Genomic DNA, 20,070 nt, shown 5'->3' with positions numbered 1-20,070 from the left:
CAATAGAATATAGAATATTAAATACTTAATTGTCTGTAAACTAACTAGCTACATTTACTTAATCTCTGAGATTCCATTTGCACTTTTGTGACCCACAAGATTTCCTCTCTCACATCAGTGCTGTTCCTGGCATTTGACTTTGGGCCTGTTATTTCAGTAAAGCTGTAACAGGCGGTTCAGCCATTCTACCATTCAGTAATTTTTGTCGGACTGAGAACTTTACATGAGAACAGCCCAATTATTCGACATTGGACTATTGTATTCCTAATAATTCATGTCCTATTATAACACCAGTGGTGCTTGAGACAATTACTCCCTTCAAAGACAAGAATAACATCATTTCCATGAATAATCAGTTCAGAGTACCTCAGATGATAATGCTGTGGTTTTGCTTAGCCTCATTTGTCTTACAGATTGCAAAAGTTGAAGTGTCTGTGATATCAGCAAGTCTCTTGTTTCAGTTCTCTTAGCAAGCGCAATGGAACCTATTAATTCTATAAAATGGCTGCCTATCAAGGCAGTAATTTAGATGCCTGAGCTATGACTTGGATTACCTGTGTAATGATGAAATATGGCTCCCATTTCAGATGTACCTTCTTAAGGGGCCTGGCCTTCCCTTATGGACTATGTGCTGGATAAAAATCACTCCTAACATAAGGCATGATTTGGTGTCTGTGCCTAAATTAGGAGTTAGTACCTTGATATTTGATAGCAGCAGTTTTACAAAATCAGATACTGGAGCAATTTTCTTTTCCTTCTTTACATATGGCTCTTGGTGGGTTTTTTTGGTGTTGGTTTTTTTTTGTTGTTGTTGTTGTTTTGTTTTGTTTTTTTTTGTCTAAAATCCAGGCTCTTATATTACTATGGCTTGTTTATATCACATGCAAATGGAGAATATTTTTTGGTAGGTGATTCCAGTATCTTGCAAATTTGTTTTGTTGTGCTGATTTTGTGGTCTTTTTATACTTCTGAAAAATATTTTATCACAAGAAGAGCTGTTAAAAAATAGACAGTTTGTTAGTGACAAATCATATCCTTATTCTTGGTATTTTTTTTATTTGAAAGCAAAATGCCTTTGTGTTGCTCTGTTGCATTTTATTTTCCTTTAAATGACATCAACAAGGGTTTTTAAAACTCCTAAGTCATAATTTAATTGTGTTATTTAATATGGGTCAGATAATACTGCAAAGCTGGGAATTTGTGATTTCTTTTTATTTCTAGTTGAAAAGCTTATATTAAAACAAAATCAAATAGAAGATGTGTAAATAAAACTGAATAATTATTCTATGGATACATGTTAATTATATGTAGAGAAATGATTATAATAATTGGTTTATCTGCAGGCTTGATTGCTATATGAAATTAAAGAAACATGAGCCAGCATATAATGTTTATTTAACTCTTATTAAATCATTCAATATTCATGCTATTTCTTAGCATACTGAATTCTCTACAGGCAAATTTGATGTCTGTAATTTTGCAAAGAAATAGACTAAGTTGGATCTTTACAAGACCATATTCTTTGTTTGGCTTAAATCAAGTAGCCCACAGTATCATTTATTGGCCTCTGATTTTTTCCAGGCATCTTACACATTCTGCACCAAAATTGGAGCAGGCAGCAGGTTAAGGGAGCTGCTTCTTCCCCCTCTAAGGTCAGCTCAGTTGTTCAGAGCCTGGTGCTAATAACACCAAGGTCATGGGTTTGATCCCCATACGGGCCAAACTGAAGAGTTTGACTTGATGATCCCTGTGGCTCCCTTCAAATTCAGAAGATTCTGTGATTCTGTGCTTCACTACTCCACACTCATGAGACCCCACCCGAGTGCTACACTCAGCACTGGAGACCCCAAAGTCAGAAGGATGTGGACCTGTTGGAGCAGGTCCAGAGGAGGCCATGAGGATGCTCAGAGGACTGGAGCATCTCTCAGCCTGAGAGACTTAGGAGTTGTTTGGCCTGAAGAAGTGAAGGCTACAGGGAGAGCTTATTGTGGCCCTCCAGTACCTAAAGGGGCCTGCAAGAGAGATGGAGAGGCATTTTTACATGGGTATATAGTGATAGGACAAGGAATAAAGGCTTTAATCTAAAAGAGGAGAGATTTAGATTAGATGTTGTGAAGAAATTCTTGACTGTGTGTGGTGAGGCACTGGAACAAGTTGCCCAGAGAAGCTGTGGATGTCTTGTCCCTAACAGTGCTCAAGGCCAGGTGGGACAGGGCTTTGAGCAACATGATTTAGTGAAAGGCATTCCTGCTCATAACCAGGGGGTTTGGAACCAGGTGATCTTTAAGGTTTCTTCCAGCCCAAACCATTCTCTGATTCTATGAAGTTCCAAAGTGAAAGCATAGTGGAAGAGTAGTTCAAGATGTATTTATTTCAAAATGGAAATAATTAGTTTTAAGGGGTCAATTAAAAATATTCTTAACTGTGTGCTAGAAATATTAACTGTTTTGAAATTTGCTACCAGCAAAATATTTAATCTTCAAAAAGTTGAAAGACGCTTTTTTCTGAGGCTTTCACAACTATTTCAGTTTTACTAGCTTTTCTAGTAAAAGCATTTGAATTGTGTGTAATATATTGTATTAGAGTAGTAACATGAAATTGGCATGGCTTATTTTCCTGTTTTCAAGATCTTATAAAATATTTTGATGTTAAAGGCAGCACATCTTTAATTATTTAACATACAACATTCCTTTTATACCTACTAGTAAACACAAGTGAAAGAAAACCTCATTTTCCAATATGCAGTTTAGAATCTGTTTCTTTTAGGACTTTTAGAACCTGAAATAATTGTTACCAAAATAAAAAAAAAAATTAAATGCTTTTTTTAGACAAGTTGACTTAATAAGTGTTTAAATAAGTAGAGCCTTGCTAATTTACAGCTTCTGGGACTGTGACTTATCCATGTTCATGGGAAATGGCATTGCTATATTATCAGCTGTCTATGAAAATCAAGTGCAGTAGAGTACATGCCAGTGAAAGTGAAAATCACAGCAGTAGTCTAAGATAAAATAAACTTAATTATACTTAAGCTCTTTCTTAAGCTCTACATTTGTACTTGCAAGGACTTTCAGTATGTTATCAATGCTAACCTAAATTCCAGCTACCCTCTCCTGACTTTGATGTCTATATTCTGATTTAATTCATTTGGAGCATAATTAAATTAAATTATTTCAGGAGACACTATCCTTAATCTGTTGTGTTTCTAAAACAGATCTTGTTTCTTATGGCTGTGTGCGAGGTAGGGATTGGACCACTCGATGGCTGTCAACTTTTCTCCTTGGACTCTGGATAATGGTGACCCCATCACCTGCTGCAGCACTGATGGCAGGCCAGAGCACAAAATTCAGGTTCAAACAGCATCACAAATCCAGACATGTCAGAGTTCAGTAGTTACTTCCCTCAGAGTTTTGGTTGGGCAGTGGACGTAAGGGCCAGAAGCAAAAGTTTTGCCTTGAGCCAGTTTTGGATTGCTCTTCAGTGCAGCTGATGATGGCAAGTTTACATCACTTCTCCATCTTGGTTTGGTACTAATCTTGATTTTGCAGTAACTGTGCAAAAGCCACATAGACGTAATTTTGCTGAAACAAGGGGAATTCTTGTGGGTTGTGTTCACATTCAATGAAGAGATAATATTTCATTTCTGCAGGATAGCTGTGTTTGAAGTGAATCAAATGTAAATAAACTTTAAGGAAATGCTTGCCAAACATTTGCACTGTTAATTCTGATGCCTTTTATTTTAAGCTTGAATAGATTTTCTCAGCACAGCTTCAGGTTTTCCCTTACATTGGAGAAAATCATTAAGAGTTTTAAACCAGAGAGAAACAGACAGTGAGTTTCTTTCTTTTCCATTTGTTCATGTGTGTGTGCACAGACATTGAGAAGGACCTCGCACTGTGGGAAGAAGCAAGGCTCTCAAGAAGCCCTGGTGTCCAGCATCCCAGTGTAGTTACATCTGACCATCAAGGCAATCTTCAAGCTGCACAGGGCCAAACCCCAAGGCCTCAGGTGCCAACTCCGACAGGCAAGAACATTCAGCTCCAAGGAAACAAGTCACCACCGCTGCCCACTAACAGCAGAGCACAGATCTCCAGTGTCACAAACAGCAGTGCACAAACCAACAGGCCATCAACTCCAGGGAGCAGACCTATGACCCCAAATAGCTTGTTGTCACGGCCTCTTACCCCTAGCAACCAAGGAAATAGGGAAACCATTATTAGCATGCAAAGAAGCAGGTCTTTGTCATCTAAGAGCCAAATGGGGAGGACCCTCAGTGCTGCTTCAGGGCTTTCTGTGCAAGTGAGTGGAGATGTTGTTGGAACTGTCACTACTCAGAGAAACAGTTTATCAGAAGTAAGATTTTCAATTTAATGTTTTTGCTATGTTTAATAATGCAAAGACTTGATTGCATTTTATGTTCAAGTAACATCAGTGTACCTAATGTAACCTACTGTGCTGAAAAGAACTTGAAATATAATGATGAGAAAATTAGCAAGGAAATACTGCTCAGCTTTGAGAGGTACTCATTAGAGAATGTCAGTATTTTTACAGAAATCATACTGAAACACTTGTGTCTCCCAAATTTACCATGAGCTCTGTAGGGCTTTGCTTGTATGATGCATAGCAGTTTTATTAGCATTACAGTTTCTAACAGGTGCATACCTCTGGAATATTAAACAAACTTCATCTAATCTTTATTTTCCATGGTATTTCTTTTTCTGCCACACTAGCAGTACATGATATTTTCTTGATCTTCTTTTTATTTCTTATTTTTGGGCAATTGGAATGATTAGTTAAGCATCGGTGAAAGGACAGGTTTTTCCAAAGTGCCAAACTGAATTACAAGAGAGAATGTCCAACATTGTTGAATCACTGTCTAATACTATATGCAATGCATGGTAATTAGGCTGATTTACAGCATAAAAAATTCCTGTCACACGTTATTGGCTTTTACAGGACTAGTCTTTGTTTAAAACAGTTAAAGTACCTTGTAAATTCTGAGTAGGATTCTCCTCTGCTAACCTTAGCTGCCTTAAAGATAACTTCAGTGTGTTGGCAGTGGAAATAAAAGCACCTGTGAAAGAAAGCCCTTGCTGTCTCTATACCTGCCTTACAAAGGTGAGTCTTTTCTCAGGATATGCCAGTCCTTCTCTACTGACTTGAGAAGGAGCTGTATGTCTAGACTGCTAATTTTGTAGTGGTGGAATATGTTGGTTCCCACCATTACTACCAATCACTTTGTAATCCATTTGTCAAAGCCTGGAGACCTTTTTTCCAAGACTGAAAATAATATCATACCTTTAGATTGTTTCTGAGAAGTATCATCTTGTTTTAATAATCTATTGGGTGTGACACTTGCCACAATTTGTTATCAGTCTCATGACTCCTAAAGAAAATCTAAAATGTTGTTTATGATAGTGTTGCTCAGGGTTGCTTTTAGGAAAATTAGAGATTAAATACTTAGTATTACCCTGCTATTAATTATATGATGGCCTTTATTTGCTTTGAAGGAAAGGAAATGAGGCACAGATTACTCTAGAATTTGGGGAAGAAATCTTACTTAAATTTGGTGGTGAAATAAATACTCATTATTTTGGTTTTTGAATGGCAGTGCACTAATCCCATCACTCAAGCTGTTTCTTCACTTGAAATTGAATATCCAGATTAAAGACATGAGGACTGAAGGTGACTACAGTTCTCCGGAAAGTGTCTTCACTGCCAGTTGTATTTTCAAACTATGTTTTCCATGGGGAAAAAAAAAAAAAAAGTAATTTTAACTTTTTTATTTTGACAAAAGAGATCACTTTTTGTCCTCCTTTGAAGTATGGGCTGTGTTTGTGTGTTAGAATTTTCTCATATGCCAGAAAATGAGAACTGAAATGAATTTTTAACTAAAAAATGTTCAGAAGAAATGAAGGGTTTTATTTTCTCCAACTAAATTCTTCACCCCTCTTTTTCTTCTTTTTTGGGCGGTCTTGTTCTTAACTGATACATAGTCATGTGATGCCAAGTAAAATTATTGTATATACTCCTGAAAGTATGTGTATGTAATGAATGAGAGATATCCAGTCTGCCCATCACTTTTGATCTTTCCTGTAAAAAGGCAGACAATTAAAAATGCTTTCTTCCACAGCCTTTCTATGGTTATAGTAATAATAAGCAAGAGTCCCATTTAACTTGCTGTGTCTTGTTACTTCTGTTTGCTGATAGCTCTCACAGTGTCCTGTTATACTTTTAATATATGTATATATTTGTTTCAAGAATTTTAGGAAGTGAGCAATATTATTATTATGCTATTTTCCAGTTAGAGTAGCATGTCCAGATTCAGCCGTCAATCCACTGTAAAGCTGATGTTAAACCTCAGCATTTCTATGCAGGATCTTATCCTCTGTTAAAATCCCTTCTAGAAGTGACAAATTCTTTTCTTTCTCTTTGCTCACTGGGTACAATAGTACCTTGGCTGCTAGTGACCCAGCTCAGACCCTATTTATCCTTTCTGACATGCACAAGTGACCTTTGACATGATGGAAACTCAACTTGGGACTAGTTGAGTCTGCTTCCAAAGGGAAAGCTGCTGGTATGGCATGTTCATACTGAAGACCTTCCTCTGCCAGGTTGTGAAGGCCCATGGATATCAGAAAGTAGCTGATGGAGGTCTGTCCAATCTGCCACTCCCAGCCTCATTTTTGGAGTGTTATACTAGAAACTTTGGTAACCCTTTCAAGCTGTCTTTTGCCCACTTAAGGTCCTGGTCACTTTGAGAAGTGGATTTAGACAGAACATACCCAGGAAATACATCTGTTCTGTGACATTTTTTGCCGTGACATTTCCTCCTATTTGTGGCCACATGATTTCATTTTCTTCTGTCACAGCTTGTCTCTGTCCATGGAGATACATTTTAAAAAGGCAGAGATGGTTTGGGGTAGGAGAACAGGAGTCCTGTCTGTCTTTGTACTTTTACAGATCAGAAACATCTAAAACTTAAGGCTGATACTGTAATTTATTTTGCAACTTTCATTGTAGGTTTTGTATCCTCTTCCTGTATAAAACCAGTAAAATAAAAGAAGGGAAATTGCCTTTATTCTTCTAAGCCTTATGGTCTCAACTGGGAATTTCTACTAGATGTAAATACACTGTGGTTATATTGCCAATTATATAGAAGATACTATGATAAGATTTTGCAGATAACTCTGCTTCCTTACTCTTAGGTGATGTTAATGGAATTAATCAGTACAATGTTGACATATATTTGATGAGAATAAGTCAGTTGAAAAGAATGTGACTACTGGGTGCCAGGTGCATGTTTTACCCTAAGGAGCTTGATTTAATTTTTTATTTATTTACTTGTTTATTTGTTGGGAATTTTAACGTATCGCTCAATGCCTTATGTATGCTTCCTTGATTGTAATGTGTTTCAGAGTAACATAACAAGTCTAAATAGAAAAATATAACTAATAAATACAATTCAAAGTTCTTAAGCTTTAGTAAAGTTCATGCTGCAGCTTGGGTGGTTTAATCTTGTTATAGCACAAATTTTAAATAATTTGGCAAGCACTTAACGTATCAGCTGTTAAGAATGTTTTGGGGTTTTTTAATGCTCAAGACTTATAATGACCTGAGATTTTGTGGACAAGTTTCTGCCTCCTGGCACACATAATGTTACTAAGTTCTAACAGGTGTGTTTTATTATCAGCTCTGTTCAAGGCTGAATTGAATTATAGCAAAGAAATGCTACCTAGAGAAATAGTTTTATTATCTCTATAAAGATAATAAATCAGGGTTCCAAATCCTTTGGCAGAGATATTTTTATGCATGTTCCTAATCCTTTGGTGTTTTGTATAAATTGCCAAAGAAATGTTGAACCATGCTTATCTCTTTAGGATGGATTCCATTAAAGTGTCACAATTCTGTGATACTTGTCAATAGCTGTTGAGATGAAAATACTACTGACTCCCTTGTTTGCCATATCATTTTCTGAATATGTGAAATTTTGCAATCATTTCATATATTCAGATAGTTTAAAGTTGTATTCAGCAATCCTTATTAGTCTGTCGTTGTTAAGAGCAGTAAACTTCGTCTTATTTGAATATAGCTTTGATTAACAAAATTTTTACTCCTATTTACTGGGGTATAGAGTATTACTTGTGATGGGGCCTGTCTTTTTGGTCAGATGCTCTCATTCTGTTCCACTGCCTGGCTCAGGTCTTTGCTCTGTGTTTTTGGAAAATTAAAAAATGTGTGGATCAGTGCAAGAGTCACTCATGCCTACTGGAAGAATCCTCTTCCATGAACCAGAGCACATTCACTGTTGTAGTCAGTAACCTTCTCAAGCACAGCACATTGGAAATGACAGTACATGAGTGAAGCCTGGAGTTCCTGCCTGAGTTTACTGCTGGGCCATGGCAGCAGTCTTTGTGGAATTTTTAGCACATTACTGACAGAATTAATAATTTACTCCCAGTGAGTTAGATCTTGATTAAGCAGCCTTCAGTCTTCCAAAACTGATTTAAAGAAGCCTGGATTCTGTATTTAAATCAGATAGCCTAAGAATAAAATTTACGTTGTAATACGATTTAACTTTAAATATGTAGATTCTCATTTCAGCTGATGTAACAAAAAAGCAGGGTTATAATCCCCCTTTTTTTTCAAGAACTTATAAAAATCTGGCTGGTAATTTTATGATATCTGGTCAATGTTAAAGTTTTCTTTTAGAGACTAAACTTACATGTTTGAATTGCTTTTGAAAATAAAACTCTGCATTCCAGTCTCATCTCTCCCTGTGAATATTGCAAAGGAATGTGTCAGAGTATTTTATGTGTCTATACCTGTTCGTGTACATATGTGTGTGTCTGCATGGAAAAATATTTTTATACACACACATATATACATTATATAAAAAAGTAGACAATTTTAAAACATTTTCAAAAGCATATATTCAGCTGCCTATGAATTTTTAACCATGTAAAACATTTGTATTTTGATGTTTTAATGATATCTTGGAGACAAAAGTTTCCATAACATTTTTCCTTCCTAAGCTTTCTCCTAATGCAACAAAACCATAGGTTCTAAATCAGGTTTCAGGTTCTTGTTCTTTTTAGACTAGAAACAGTGAAAATTTTGATAAATCAAAGCCTCACTTAAGCAAATTGCATTTGAAGTGTTTATGCAGTCCAAAAACTGCAGGGTGAGATGTAATATCTGCAATTCTGCCTTATCACTGCATTTCCAAGATGAGTTTGTATGTGTCTTACATATCTGTGTTTATAGGAGAGAGATAGCTAAATAGATCCCTTCATTTTGGTGGGTTTGGATTTGATTTTTTGTTTTTGTTTGTTTGGGTTTTGTTTGTTTGCTTTTGGTTTTTGTTATGTTTTTGGTTGGTTTTGGTTGTTTGCTTTTGGTTTTATTTTGTTTGTTTTTGGTGGAATTTTTAATTTTTATTTTTTAGTTTGTTTTTTTCATTTATGTTTGTTTTATTGAATAGATTAAAAAAATTCTAAGGAGCCTGCACATCCTCTACATCCTGGTTTTGTTTCACAGCAAGCTGGTTTTTTGTTTTTAAAGGCTTTCTTCTCTCTAGTTAATTGAGGCTAGTGCTTGCTGCAGTCTTCATTTATACAGAACAATTGTCTGTCATTTTATCTAAAATAGATCTGTTTGTGGCAGGATGAATTCTTACAACAGCTTCAACTTGCTCATCAACCTTGGATATTGCCGAGTGACACAGACAGTGAAGGAGTGGAGGCTGACCAAGACAAATGTAAGTATATGTGTAAGGACCAGATAATATGTCAAAACCCTTCAACTTTACTTCTATTTTCCATATCTTCAAATACTGTGAGATGCCATGCCTGCTCATAGGAGCTTTTCTCACAAGTACCAATTACTTACTTGTCTGAGGGCTGAACCTTGTAGGATTGATTTCCAGAAGCTTTCCTGTAGTCACTGAACAATGACAAAATGATCACAGAACACTGTTTACTTAAGCTAAGTGGAACAATTCATCCTGATGTGTTAAAGTAACTGTTCCAGGAAATAACATGAACTTGAAATAGATAATCTGTTTAATACATCTGTATTCACCAGAAAAAAACCAAGCAAACTAAAAAACTCCAGGTTCGAAAAGTAAAGCCTCTCTCCTTTGGTCTGTCACTCCATTATCTCTATTTTGCTTATATTCTTTTTAATTCATTTCTATTAATAAAAAAGTTCTTAATCAAACAAGTAATCCTTAATATCTTACACTCCTTGAAATATTTGTCTAGTTGTGGAAGTGGAAGTCAGCAGGATCAGAGCCTAAATGGCAGAACAAGTAACAGGCTATAAATTGCAATATTTTCAAACTGTAGCAAATTCTCCCTGCCTACAAGGTACCTGTAAATGATCTTACTGTTTCACATTTTCTCTTTTAATTCATGGTAGTTTTGTGATCTGCAAGGGTGAATATGCAAACTGCTTCCTAACTCATATTTTAGGTGATGTACTTGAAAAGAACAGATGATTTAATCATCATGTTTAGAAAACTCAATACTGGTTTAAACATCAAGAGTTAACATATGAAAAAAAACATTTTCTTTACAGAAGGGAACAGTTCTATAAGGGATTGAGGATTCATAAAAAAACATGCCAGATAAACAGATTATTTTTAAAATTATGCCTCCTTAAAAATAGGTTTTTACTCATACATCAGTTTCACAGATTCATACTTAGCCCAGAGTTTGACTGAGATTTAAATTTACACAGTGAGATTCTGAAGAGCATCTGCCAGGTCTTTTTGAACACTAGTAAAATATTACAATGAGATTCTGTTCATCCAGCTGATTTTAGTCCAAGGCCAGTAAGTCCAATTTGACTTGCACCAGAGTATTTCAGTTATCTTTGAGCTGAAGCTCACCTTAGGTGCCTTAAGAGAGACTCTGGGGTCTGCCTTCTATGTGCATGCAGTTTTCCCTCAGTATTTTCTGTAATGAATTCACAGTCCCTCAAACATTGGTAGGACTGGCTGTGCCCACGCAGACTGATACTAATTATGTGGCCAGGATGACTGATGCTCCAGGACATACCAGATACGCAGCATGGTTTTTTGTAGCTGCTGTACTTGAATTGCATGGGTGTGAGGACTTGTGAGCACCCAAAATCCTGCACTGTAATATTCCAAGAATCCTGGTAGGTCATTGTCACTGCCCAAAAACCGAAGTGGTAAGTTAAAAATTAAAAGCATGTTGTTAAGGTCAGTATCCAAATGCCTCTGGAACAGTGCCAGACTTGAGGTATTGACCGTCTCCCTCAAAAGTCTGTTCAGTCTTTCACCTTCTCAGTAAAGAAATGCTTCCTGATGTCTAGTCTCAATCTCCCCTGGCACAGCTTTGAGCCATTGTCATGTATTCTGTCACTGAGAGGAGAAGAGGTCAGTGCCTCTCTCTCCACATGCCCTCCTCCAGAAGCTGTCAATCCTCAGCTTCCTTTTCTCCAAGCTAGACAAGCCCAAAGTCCTTAGCTGCTCCTCATAGGTCATTCCTTCCAGCCCTTTCACCAGCTTTGTTGTCCTTATCTGGACCTATTTCAAGGATCTTCACATCCTTAAATTGTAGTGCCCAGAACTGCACACAGTGCTCCAGGTGAGGCTCCACCAGTGCTGAGCACAGTGGGATAATCACCTTCCTTGAGCAGCTGATGATTCTGTATTATTGCTGATGCACCCCAGGATGGGGTTTGTCCTGTTGGCTTCCAGGACATGCTGCTGATTCTTGCTGTGCCTGCTTCCAACCAGTAGCCCCACATCCTTTTCTTCAGAGATGTTCTCCAGCCACTCTTATCCCAGTTTATGCTTGTGCCTGATTAGTCCATCCCAGCTGCAGAACCTGGTATTTTGACTTGTTAAACTTCATGCCATTAATTACTGTCTAGTGCTCCAGTCTGTGCAGATCCCTCTGCAAAGCCTCTTGTCCCTCCAAAGAGTCAGCAGCACATCCCTGTTTGGGATCATCAGCAAATGATGGATTCAACTCCTGCCTACAGGCCATTGGTAAATGTCTTGAACAGAACTGGCCCTAGAACTGACCCCTGGGGAACACCACTGGTGACCAGTTGCCCCCTTTGAGCTCTGCCCTTCAGGCAGTTCTTCACCCAGCACAGCCTGCAGCCACTCCTCCCACAGCTGGACAAGGTGTCCTGGATGATGCTGTGAGGGACAGTATCAAAAGCATTACTAAAATACAGAAAAACCACATCCATCCCCTTTTCTTCATCCACTGGGTGGGTAACCTTCCCATAGAAAGCTATCAAATTAGTTAAACAGGACTTCCCCTTTGTGAACCCATGTTGACTGTAGTGTGGTTAGCTGGTGCACCCTCTGTAATAGATCACTGTTTTTACTACTGTAACTAAAGGAATGGAACAAAAATGTTTCATCAAAGTAATACTTCCTGTAACTGAAATCTAATAGTGAAAAATTTTATTAAAGGTAACTAATGGTGGTAACATCCCTGTCTGAGTTTTTGGGCTAGTAACATTGTCAAGTGCAGAACTGCCACTGCTGACAAAGAGAAGCTGCCAAATCCTGGTTGAAAGGGGAGTCAGCAGGGGGCTTTGGCACATTTGCTGATGCCACTGCTTGTAGGTAGAGCAACTGGCAAGATTACAAAGTAATAAATCTGTGTGGATATTTTTTGTGTGATTTAGTGTTGAAAAGGCCCAGGAGTTCATAATTTGTGAGTTTGAGCAGAAGAGCTGCTAAATTAATCTTTACAATAGCAACACCTGTTCTTTGACTCAGCTTTTAACAAATGACGTGGATAATATTTACCACATCCTTTGAGATAATAGCAGCCAGGTGTAAAGCTAGTTTTTGGTAGTGGAAAAACAATGCAGAAAGAGAAACTCTGTGAGTCACCTTGAGCTCTTTAAAAGTGATACCTTCTGGTGAGAGTTTTACAAGAAAAAGAATGAAAAGGGGGGAACAATTTCGAATGTATTCAGATGTAAGAATTTAGAGAGGCTATTTTCAAAGCAAGTGATAACTGAACAGAACTGGGTCACTTTGGAATCTCAACATCTCTCAACAAACATCATTTGCAAAACAGCTACAACAGTGCATATCTTGTCATATGGAAATGAGATCTTGGTTCTCGGTTCTTGTAAGTCAGACTCTACATTGTAAATTCTCCAGGCTCTCTGACAGCATTTTAAAAATTCATCCTTAGCTGCAAGTTTCAATAATAACTGGAAGTCAATAATTTTTAAACCTTCATACTAATTATGACAACATTTTACATCAAGTAGATACTCATATAAAAGCATTTAAATTATTCTAGCTTAAAATATTTGTTATGTTAAAGAAGGAAAGAAAAATATTTTTAAGAAGCTCTGTTGATTATTTTAGCATACCCTTTCTTTCTCCTTTTTGTGGACTTAATTAAGTTTGTGGCCATAGGTCAGAGAAAGAGATAGTGTGTAATTATTTGCTCTTGCAATGTGCATTTTGTTATTAAAAATGGGAATTAACACATGCATTTTAAGAGCTGTTATAATTTAGAAATAAAATCTCTTCTGCTTGCAAAATGCGTTCTTCTTTGAAACTTTCTACACAATGAGAGATGAAAAGTGTCAAGGCAGTATGATGCAAAATCAAGGACCTGTGGTGTTCTTTTAGAGTCACTAAAAATGTCTCTAGACAGAGCCTCATGTGTGTTCTTCCTCTGTCTTTCTGGAGACAGTTCTCCATTATTATCTGCAGTAGTTTGCTTCTGTGCTGATTCTCTGCAAAGAGTTTTCAGAGACTACATAAAGATCATTCTTGGAGAAAGGAGGTATCTGGAGAAAATATTTACCACTTGCATAATCCTTCAGTTTGATGAAAGTTCTTTGAGCTGCCAAGAATAGATTTTCTTCTTTATGGGGTACTGATGCACAGAAACAGAAGAACTGCATCTACTGCCACCAGAACATTTTTTAGCTAGCAAAAATGAGAAGAAATTCATCCTTTTTTGAGAAGAAATTCATTCTTTCAGGGGACTGACAAGAGAATTTTTCGTTGAGAACTAGTCCTACAAAGGTTGAAGACTGGAAATTTCTTAAGTATCACTAGCTTCCAACAACCTTGTAAAAACAAGGACAGGCTTGTGGTGTAATTTGACCTACCATCTGTGGTTTTGGCAGGGATTTGCTGCCCAAAAGCCTGAGTCTGCGTCCTTGGGTGGCGAACTCAAGAAGTAACCCGCACAGCAGATTTCCCCAGGTCGCACAGCCTTGGATGTAAAGGATCCCTACCTTCAATCAGTCCACCTAGCAGATGTACATGATAAATGAATGAAGTAGGCTCTTGAAAAGCTTGCTACGTGGTTAATACATGTAGCATATACCCACAGAACATTAAGGGCTGGAAGGCACCTGAAGGATCATCTGTGTAAAAACATTCCTTTGTGCCAATCTGCTTAAAGCGTGCCAGTTTCTCCAGTCAGTGGCACATGAAGTTGTGTGTCTATTGTCACTTCATTCCAACTTGCCAAAAGGAGCACTAGATGCTCATTTGTAGCTCAGTTGATCTGGGGCAAGTCTTGAACTCTTGCCCTCTGACCTGTGGGGGAAAATTTAAATGTTTTGCCACTCCTCATCTACGAAGTCTTTGCTAAGGTCGACAGTGAAAGGTCTGCTGCTGATAAATCAAATGGTTGTTGGGAAGAAGTGGGATTTCTACTCCATTCATTCTTGCACTGGTCTTGAAACTCTGCAGTCAAAGACACTCTACTGATGACTTCAACAGATGTTGAAGAAAACCTGTATTTTCCCATTTGCACACAGCTGCCTAGGAAAAAACCCAAGAGAGTGAAAGATGGGGGGTTTTTTAAGACTTGAGAAATTCAGATTGTGTTCTAGTGAAATTCCAATCCATACAGTACTTGTCCACGGGTAGAGTTCCTTACACTGAGTAAATTTACATGCCAAAACAGTCAGTTTATCCTAATTATGCAAATAAGTGTTCCTAAGATTTGGAAAATTGCTTGGCCAAGGGTAACAATAAGGGGGAGTCTACTCCTGGAATATGTTTTTGCTGTGAAAGTTTGCTTTTGCTAGAGCCAGGTGCTACTCAATATGAATAAAAATGACAGAAATGGGGTTAGAGCAGCAACTGTTGATTGTAAACTTTATGACATTTACACAAACACATTCCATTTCTGTCATTCAAATTCAGGTGTTTGTATCTGTGCTCTGCTCTGATGAAGCATAGCTGTTTTGGAAATATCTATTTCAGTGGGTGTGAGTTTAGGGCGAGGCTAGATGTGGTTTCTCTAGAGAGTAAGGTGCTTATAAGGCATCACTCCAAGGTTAGTCAATTATATGTCTGGTTAGTAAAAACATAATTGTTGTAGTTGGCAGTTTTTCTCAATGGATAATAAAATCGCTATAAATACACACTTTTTTGTCTCACAAGTGAACTTTTGGGAGACTTTTATCCCAATTCATGAATCTTCTGGAGAAACTTATTGGTGCCTTTCTTTCATTTAATTTTTCAAGAGTGGTAAATACAAACTGCAGTAAAAAAGTCATATCTCCCTGTTCCACAAAGAGTGTCATAAAGCTTTTGTCTGCTTGGGATATAAATTCTTTTCTAAATTTCTCCAGTACACACTTAAGTATATTAAAGAAAATACATTGTCTCTCATTCTTCCTGCCATTTGCTTGGCTATGTATTTAGCTTGAGACAGTTCTATGTCGACTTCAGAAATAGGATACCAGAAAAGATTGTGTTCCTGTAAACAGAATTTCTCCTGGCCTGTTGGATGGTCATGGCTGGACATCTTGTGACACTCATAGCTGAAGCTGCATCAGTTCATATAACTGCTTTTTGAGTCTGAAAGTAGATGAAAACAATTTTCTATCATGGAAACCTGCCCACTTGGATTTAATTATTTATTGATGGTGAAACAAAAGTAGAGATTGACATTATTTCTACCAGAAGTCAGATGGCTGTTGGATGTGTGATGAGTTTAAATACAGTTAGGGAAAGTTGGAGTTAGACTCAAGTTTCCTATTTTTTAATGTATGTGCTTAAATCCAAAGCTGCTGTTATCTTCTTATATTATTAAGGTTTTAAGGCATGTTGCTTTATTTATACTGACTAATATTTGGTTTCACTTTGGAAAAGTTCACATTGGACTAAATATTTAGTATGAGAAGGGAATTTTCCATTGCAGTGAGTAAAAAAAAAATTTCAAAATCTGTTTTAGTGCAGAAAGCTCTTTTCAGTACAGCTTCCAAACCTACAGATATCTTTTTCTACAGCTTGCCTTATTATGCTGAACTTGGATTCCCAAAGACATTTAATGTAATAAAAAATGACACTGTAATTTAAAAAATGGCCTAGAGAATTATCAGGACACACATTAGGTAAATTAAAAGCTGGCTCAATGAGGAATCAAAACCTAGAGTTTCTAATGGGAAGATGTAGATGAATGGGGCTCATTAGGGTCTGATAGGTTTGGATAATGGGTGGGAAGGACAAGTTGAAGTTATTAAATGATATGAATCCCCTGGTATAATGGCCACGTTCCAGTAAAATGCACTTTATTATAACCAGATGAAGTATATTTAAACCAAATGAAATATATCTGGCACCAGAGAAACATATCTGTCTCTGCTGCAGAATAATGAGTCTTTGTCCTGGAAAGCAGTGACCTAATGGATTTAGGATGGTCATAGAAGATCATCTCAGTGTGAGCTCTCAGCATAATGCTGTCACAAAGAAGGCTAGACCATTTCTTGAATGCCTTAGAAGTTAAGTAGCAAAGTAATTATTCCACATCATATCAGTAAAAAAACCTGTGGGTTAGGTGTCTTGCCATTAGAGCAAATTGGGATTACTCAAGGGATTTCAGAGGAAGATTAAAAATGACCCAGGGTTTGGGAAATTTGCCTCACTCTATACATAAAGGCATTCTACCAGGAGCTTGAGAAATAACTTGATATCTGTAGATAAATGTTTAAGTAAAAAAGATTCAACTCATCAAACTGTGACAAAGGAAATTAAATGCTCTGTCCTAGCAACCAGGAGCTTCAAGTGTTACAAGCCAAAATTAGGGGACACAATGAACTCAAAGCCATTAACATGTGGTTACTTCTTAACTTCTACAGTTAAGAAGACCAGTCCCTGGGTTTTCTGTGGGTAACAGTCACAAGAAGAATCTGCCAATGAAACAGGCTTACACATATTTTCTCTTCTTTATCCCACCATAAGACAAATTTGTTACTTAAAGATCAAACTGTGACAGAGCTGGAATATCTGCTAAATGAAGCGCCTCCAAGGAAAACAGTTAAACATTAGGTATAAATGAAAAAAATCCCCCAAACATATAAAGGTAATAAAGGATAAGAACTGTTGCTAAGGTTTCCTAGGCTTTATGTCTTGTTTTTTATTTGTTTGTTTGTCTGGTTCATTTGTTGTTGTTGCAGAGGTTTTCGTGGTATGTACCTTGCTTTGTTGGTTGTCAATACAGAACCACTTACAAAGTCCAGGCTTATCACCTGACAAACTGAAAATTATTCCAGTTGTATTTAATTAATTACCTAGAGATAATGGGAAGAGTTTGTTCCTGCCAAGTTCTTTAAATCTTCCTGAAAGGGCTTACATATTTAAATGTTCAAAAAGAGTGAAGCTGCTGTGCCTGATTTCCTTCAGTGTTTAAAAATGGCAAGGTGAAGGCTTCTCGTTTATGCATTCACCTGTGTAATGAAACATGGTTGTGGTGTTTATTTCCAGTTTATAACCTTGATTCTCTAACTGGATCTATGTAATAGGTCCAGTTACAGCATTACATTTCATACTGGAGAGGGCGGTTGTGTTGCAGTCGACAACATTTGCAAAACAGGCCATTGTAATATGCATATGTAAATATTTGTAAAAGCTAAATTTCCATTTGCTTTGGGGAAGGTTTTCAACTTGAACACAACCAGAAATTAAAACATAGCTATCACAGTTTATCTGATTCATTACAGGTGCATATTATGATCAATTTTTTTGAAACACGGGCTATTTTTTGCAATCTATTACCACTATTGACAATGAGGTAGCAGAAAAGAACCACTCCAAAACACTGAATAATTGGAACAAAGAATATCACTAAGGACACTATTATTTGCTTCTGAATATTTTAGAAACAAAAAAAAACCACACTTAATTGAGATTCACCAACATACTGATCCACATTGCTTATTTAGCATAATGGAAAACTCTTACAAAATGAAAACACAGTGAAGAATTAATTTTCCCTTTTCTCCTGGTTTTGTGTACATTGCATTTGAGCCCTAATTTCTGTGTTTTTCTGTTTGATTTCACAGGTTTGTGAAATCAGTGGGATTATTGAAGAACAATTTAATAAAAATCAAAATTATGGTGATCAAAACTACACCTGAAAATTTGCATTAGTTTATACATTAAAAAATTAAATATTTTTCTAGTATCAGCAGCACATGAGTGGAACTGCTCTGATATGTGGATGCTGTAATGCACTGAATGAGAGTATTTACTGTGGTACAGTGGCCTTAGGAAAGAAGGGTAACTGTCACCTTTTAGTATAATTTAATATTTTGTTTAGTTCATACCCCTGTTGTTTTGGATTGACATTTGATAAACTAAATTCTGCCTGAAAACAAACAAACTTTGCCTAAAGATTGTATGTATTTTAACTTGTCTAAGGTTTTCTACTCCTTATATTTTTGTAATCTTTGCTCTTTTTTAGATTAATAAACATTAAGTATTTGCTGCATCTGCCCATGTGTATGTCCCATTCAGGTCTCACAGAGAGCTAGCTGTTCACTCATAGTCACCTGCAGAGAGAGGTCAGACAGGGGAATGAGTGAAAAAGTGCGTGTGGGTAGCAGAAACAGGTGCTGCTCGTGCTGCATAGCTTTGTATTGAATTTATCTACTTTGATCTTTAAAACAAATAAAGACTCTGTTAAAAAGGGGAACATAATGAGGAGTGGTGCATGCATGCAAAAATAAAGCACCTAAAGGAATTTCATATATTATGATAAAGTGTTAGTGACCCATATGAATTACTGAAACAAACTTGCTGTTTAAAATATTCTATCTGGTGTGTGCTGTGAGCTTGGAACTTTAGAAGATGCATTAACACAGACATCAAATGAAGGGATGTGGCAGTTGCATTTACTGATTTCATCTACCTGTTAATTCTGTCAAGTGTGTTCTCAGTTTCCTTTGTCTTCAATTATGTATGCTCGGGTCCTGTATCTTAGACAGAGTGATATAATGAAATTGCTTGCAACTATTAAAAAATACAATATTACAAAGCATCTATTTGTTTAAGAAATAAAAATGAGTTGTCTGTCATAAGTGTTTCATAGTGTGAACTTTTTTCTGCTGTCTCACAAATACTCAGAGCTAAATACACAGAAAGTGTGTGGTCTGTGTTAGTCATGAGCAAGTTAAATGGAAGTTAACATTGTGGTGAACAAGTACTTGCTATATGTGAAATCACAGTGTACAGTGCCTATATGTACAATGTTTGGCATAATGAGCCCCCTGGGGTAGTCCCTTTAAGTTCATTTCAGGAAGGTACTTTGTTAATTTGTCATCAGTAAAGAAAATCTGTATTGCTCTGTGCATTTGCAATATACTCGAAGACTCATTTGCATATGGAGGGTATATTATCATCAATATGCTGTATTTAGCCAGTTGTGCTCAGAAAAGCATTCTTGTGAAACTAGTATCTCCTTTTCATGAGTTTTATTTTTCCTTCATGGCCCTCATTTCACACTTCACCTTGACGTTACTGAAAAGTATAAAGGAGGATTGCCTTCTCTTCTTTCAGTTGCTTCACCAAACATCTGCTCAGCTGCATTGCTTTCTGCTTCATGTCATTACTGGGTTAAATTATGGCTACATTTAATCTTTGGGAAATGCATTGGCTTTTGGAGGACCAGGATTGCTCACAACAAACTGAGAAAGAAATTGGAATTTGACAGCATCTTAATTCTAGAAATACTGGCATGTATGAGAACTTGACAGTTTTGGCCCAGTAGGGCAGAGAGATTTGGTCAGGGACATGTCTGGTTT

The 20,070-nt window shown here is 36.9% G+C and overlaps 1 protein-coding gene across 1 annotated transcript in view; it reads left to right on the top strand.

Annotated features, from left to right (window-relative positions):
• CUNH8orf34 (chromosome unknown C8orf34 homolog) overlaps positions 1–19,323 on the top strand; it is a 149,888-nt gene extending 130,565 nt beyond the window's left edge. Inside the window, exons 12-14 of the mRNA XM_066180355.1 lie at positions 3,872–4,350; positions 9,664–9,757; positions 18,331–19,323. Of these exons, the coding sequence (XP_066036452.1) occupies positions 3,872–4,350; positions 9,664–9,757; positions 18,331–18,338 (581 nt within the window). The 3' untranslated portion in view covers positions 18,339–19,323. The remainder of the gene's footprint in view (positions 1–3,871; positions 4,351–9,663; positions 9,758–18,330) is intronic.
• The last annotated feature ends 747 nt before the right edge of the window (positions 19,324–20,070 follow it).

This window comes from Chamaea fasciata, unplaced genomic scaffold, assembly GCF_029207755.1.
Source record: "Chamaea fasciata isolate MVZ Bird 193981 ecotype frontalis unplaced genomic scaffold, bChaFas1.0.hap1 SCAF_1, whole genome shotgun sequence".
Classification (NCBI taxonomy): Eukaryota; Metazoa; Chordata; class Aves; order Passeriformes; family Sylviidae; genus Chamaea; species Chamaea fasciata.
The sequence above is the reverse complement of the archived record's forward strand: the minus strand, read 5'-3'. Positions and strand labels throughout refer to the sequence as shown.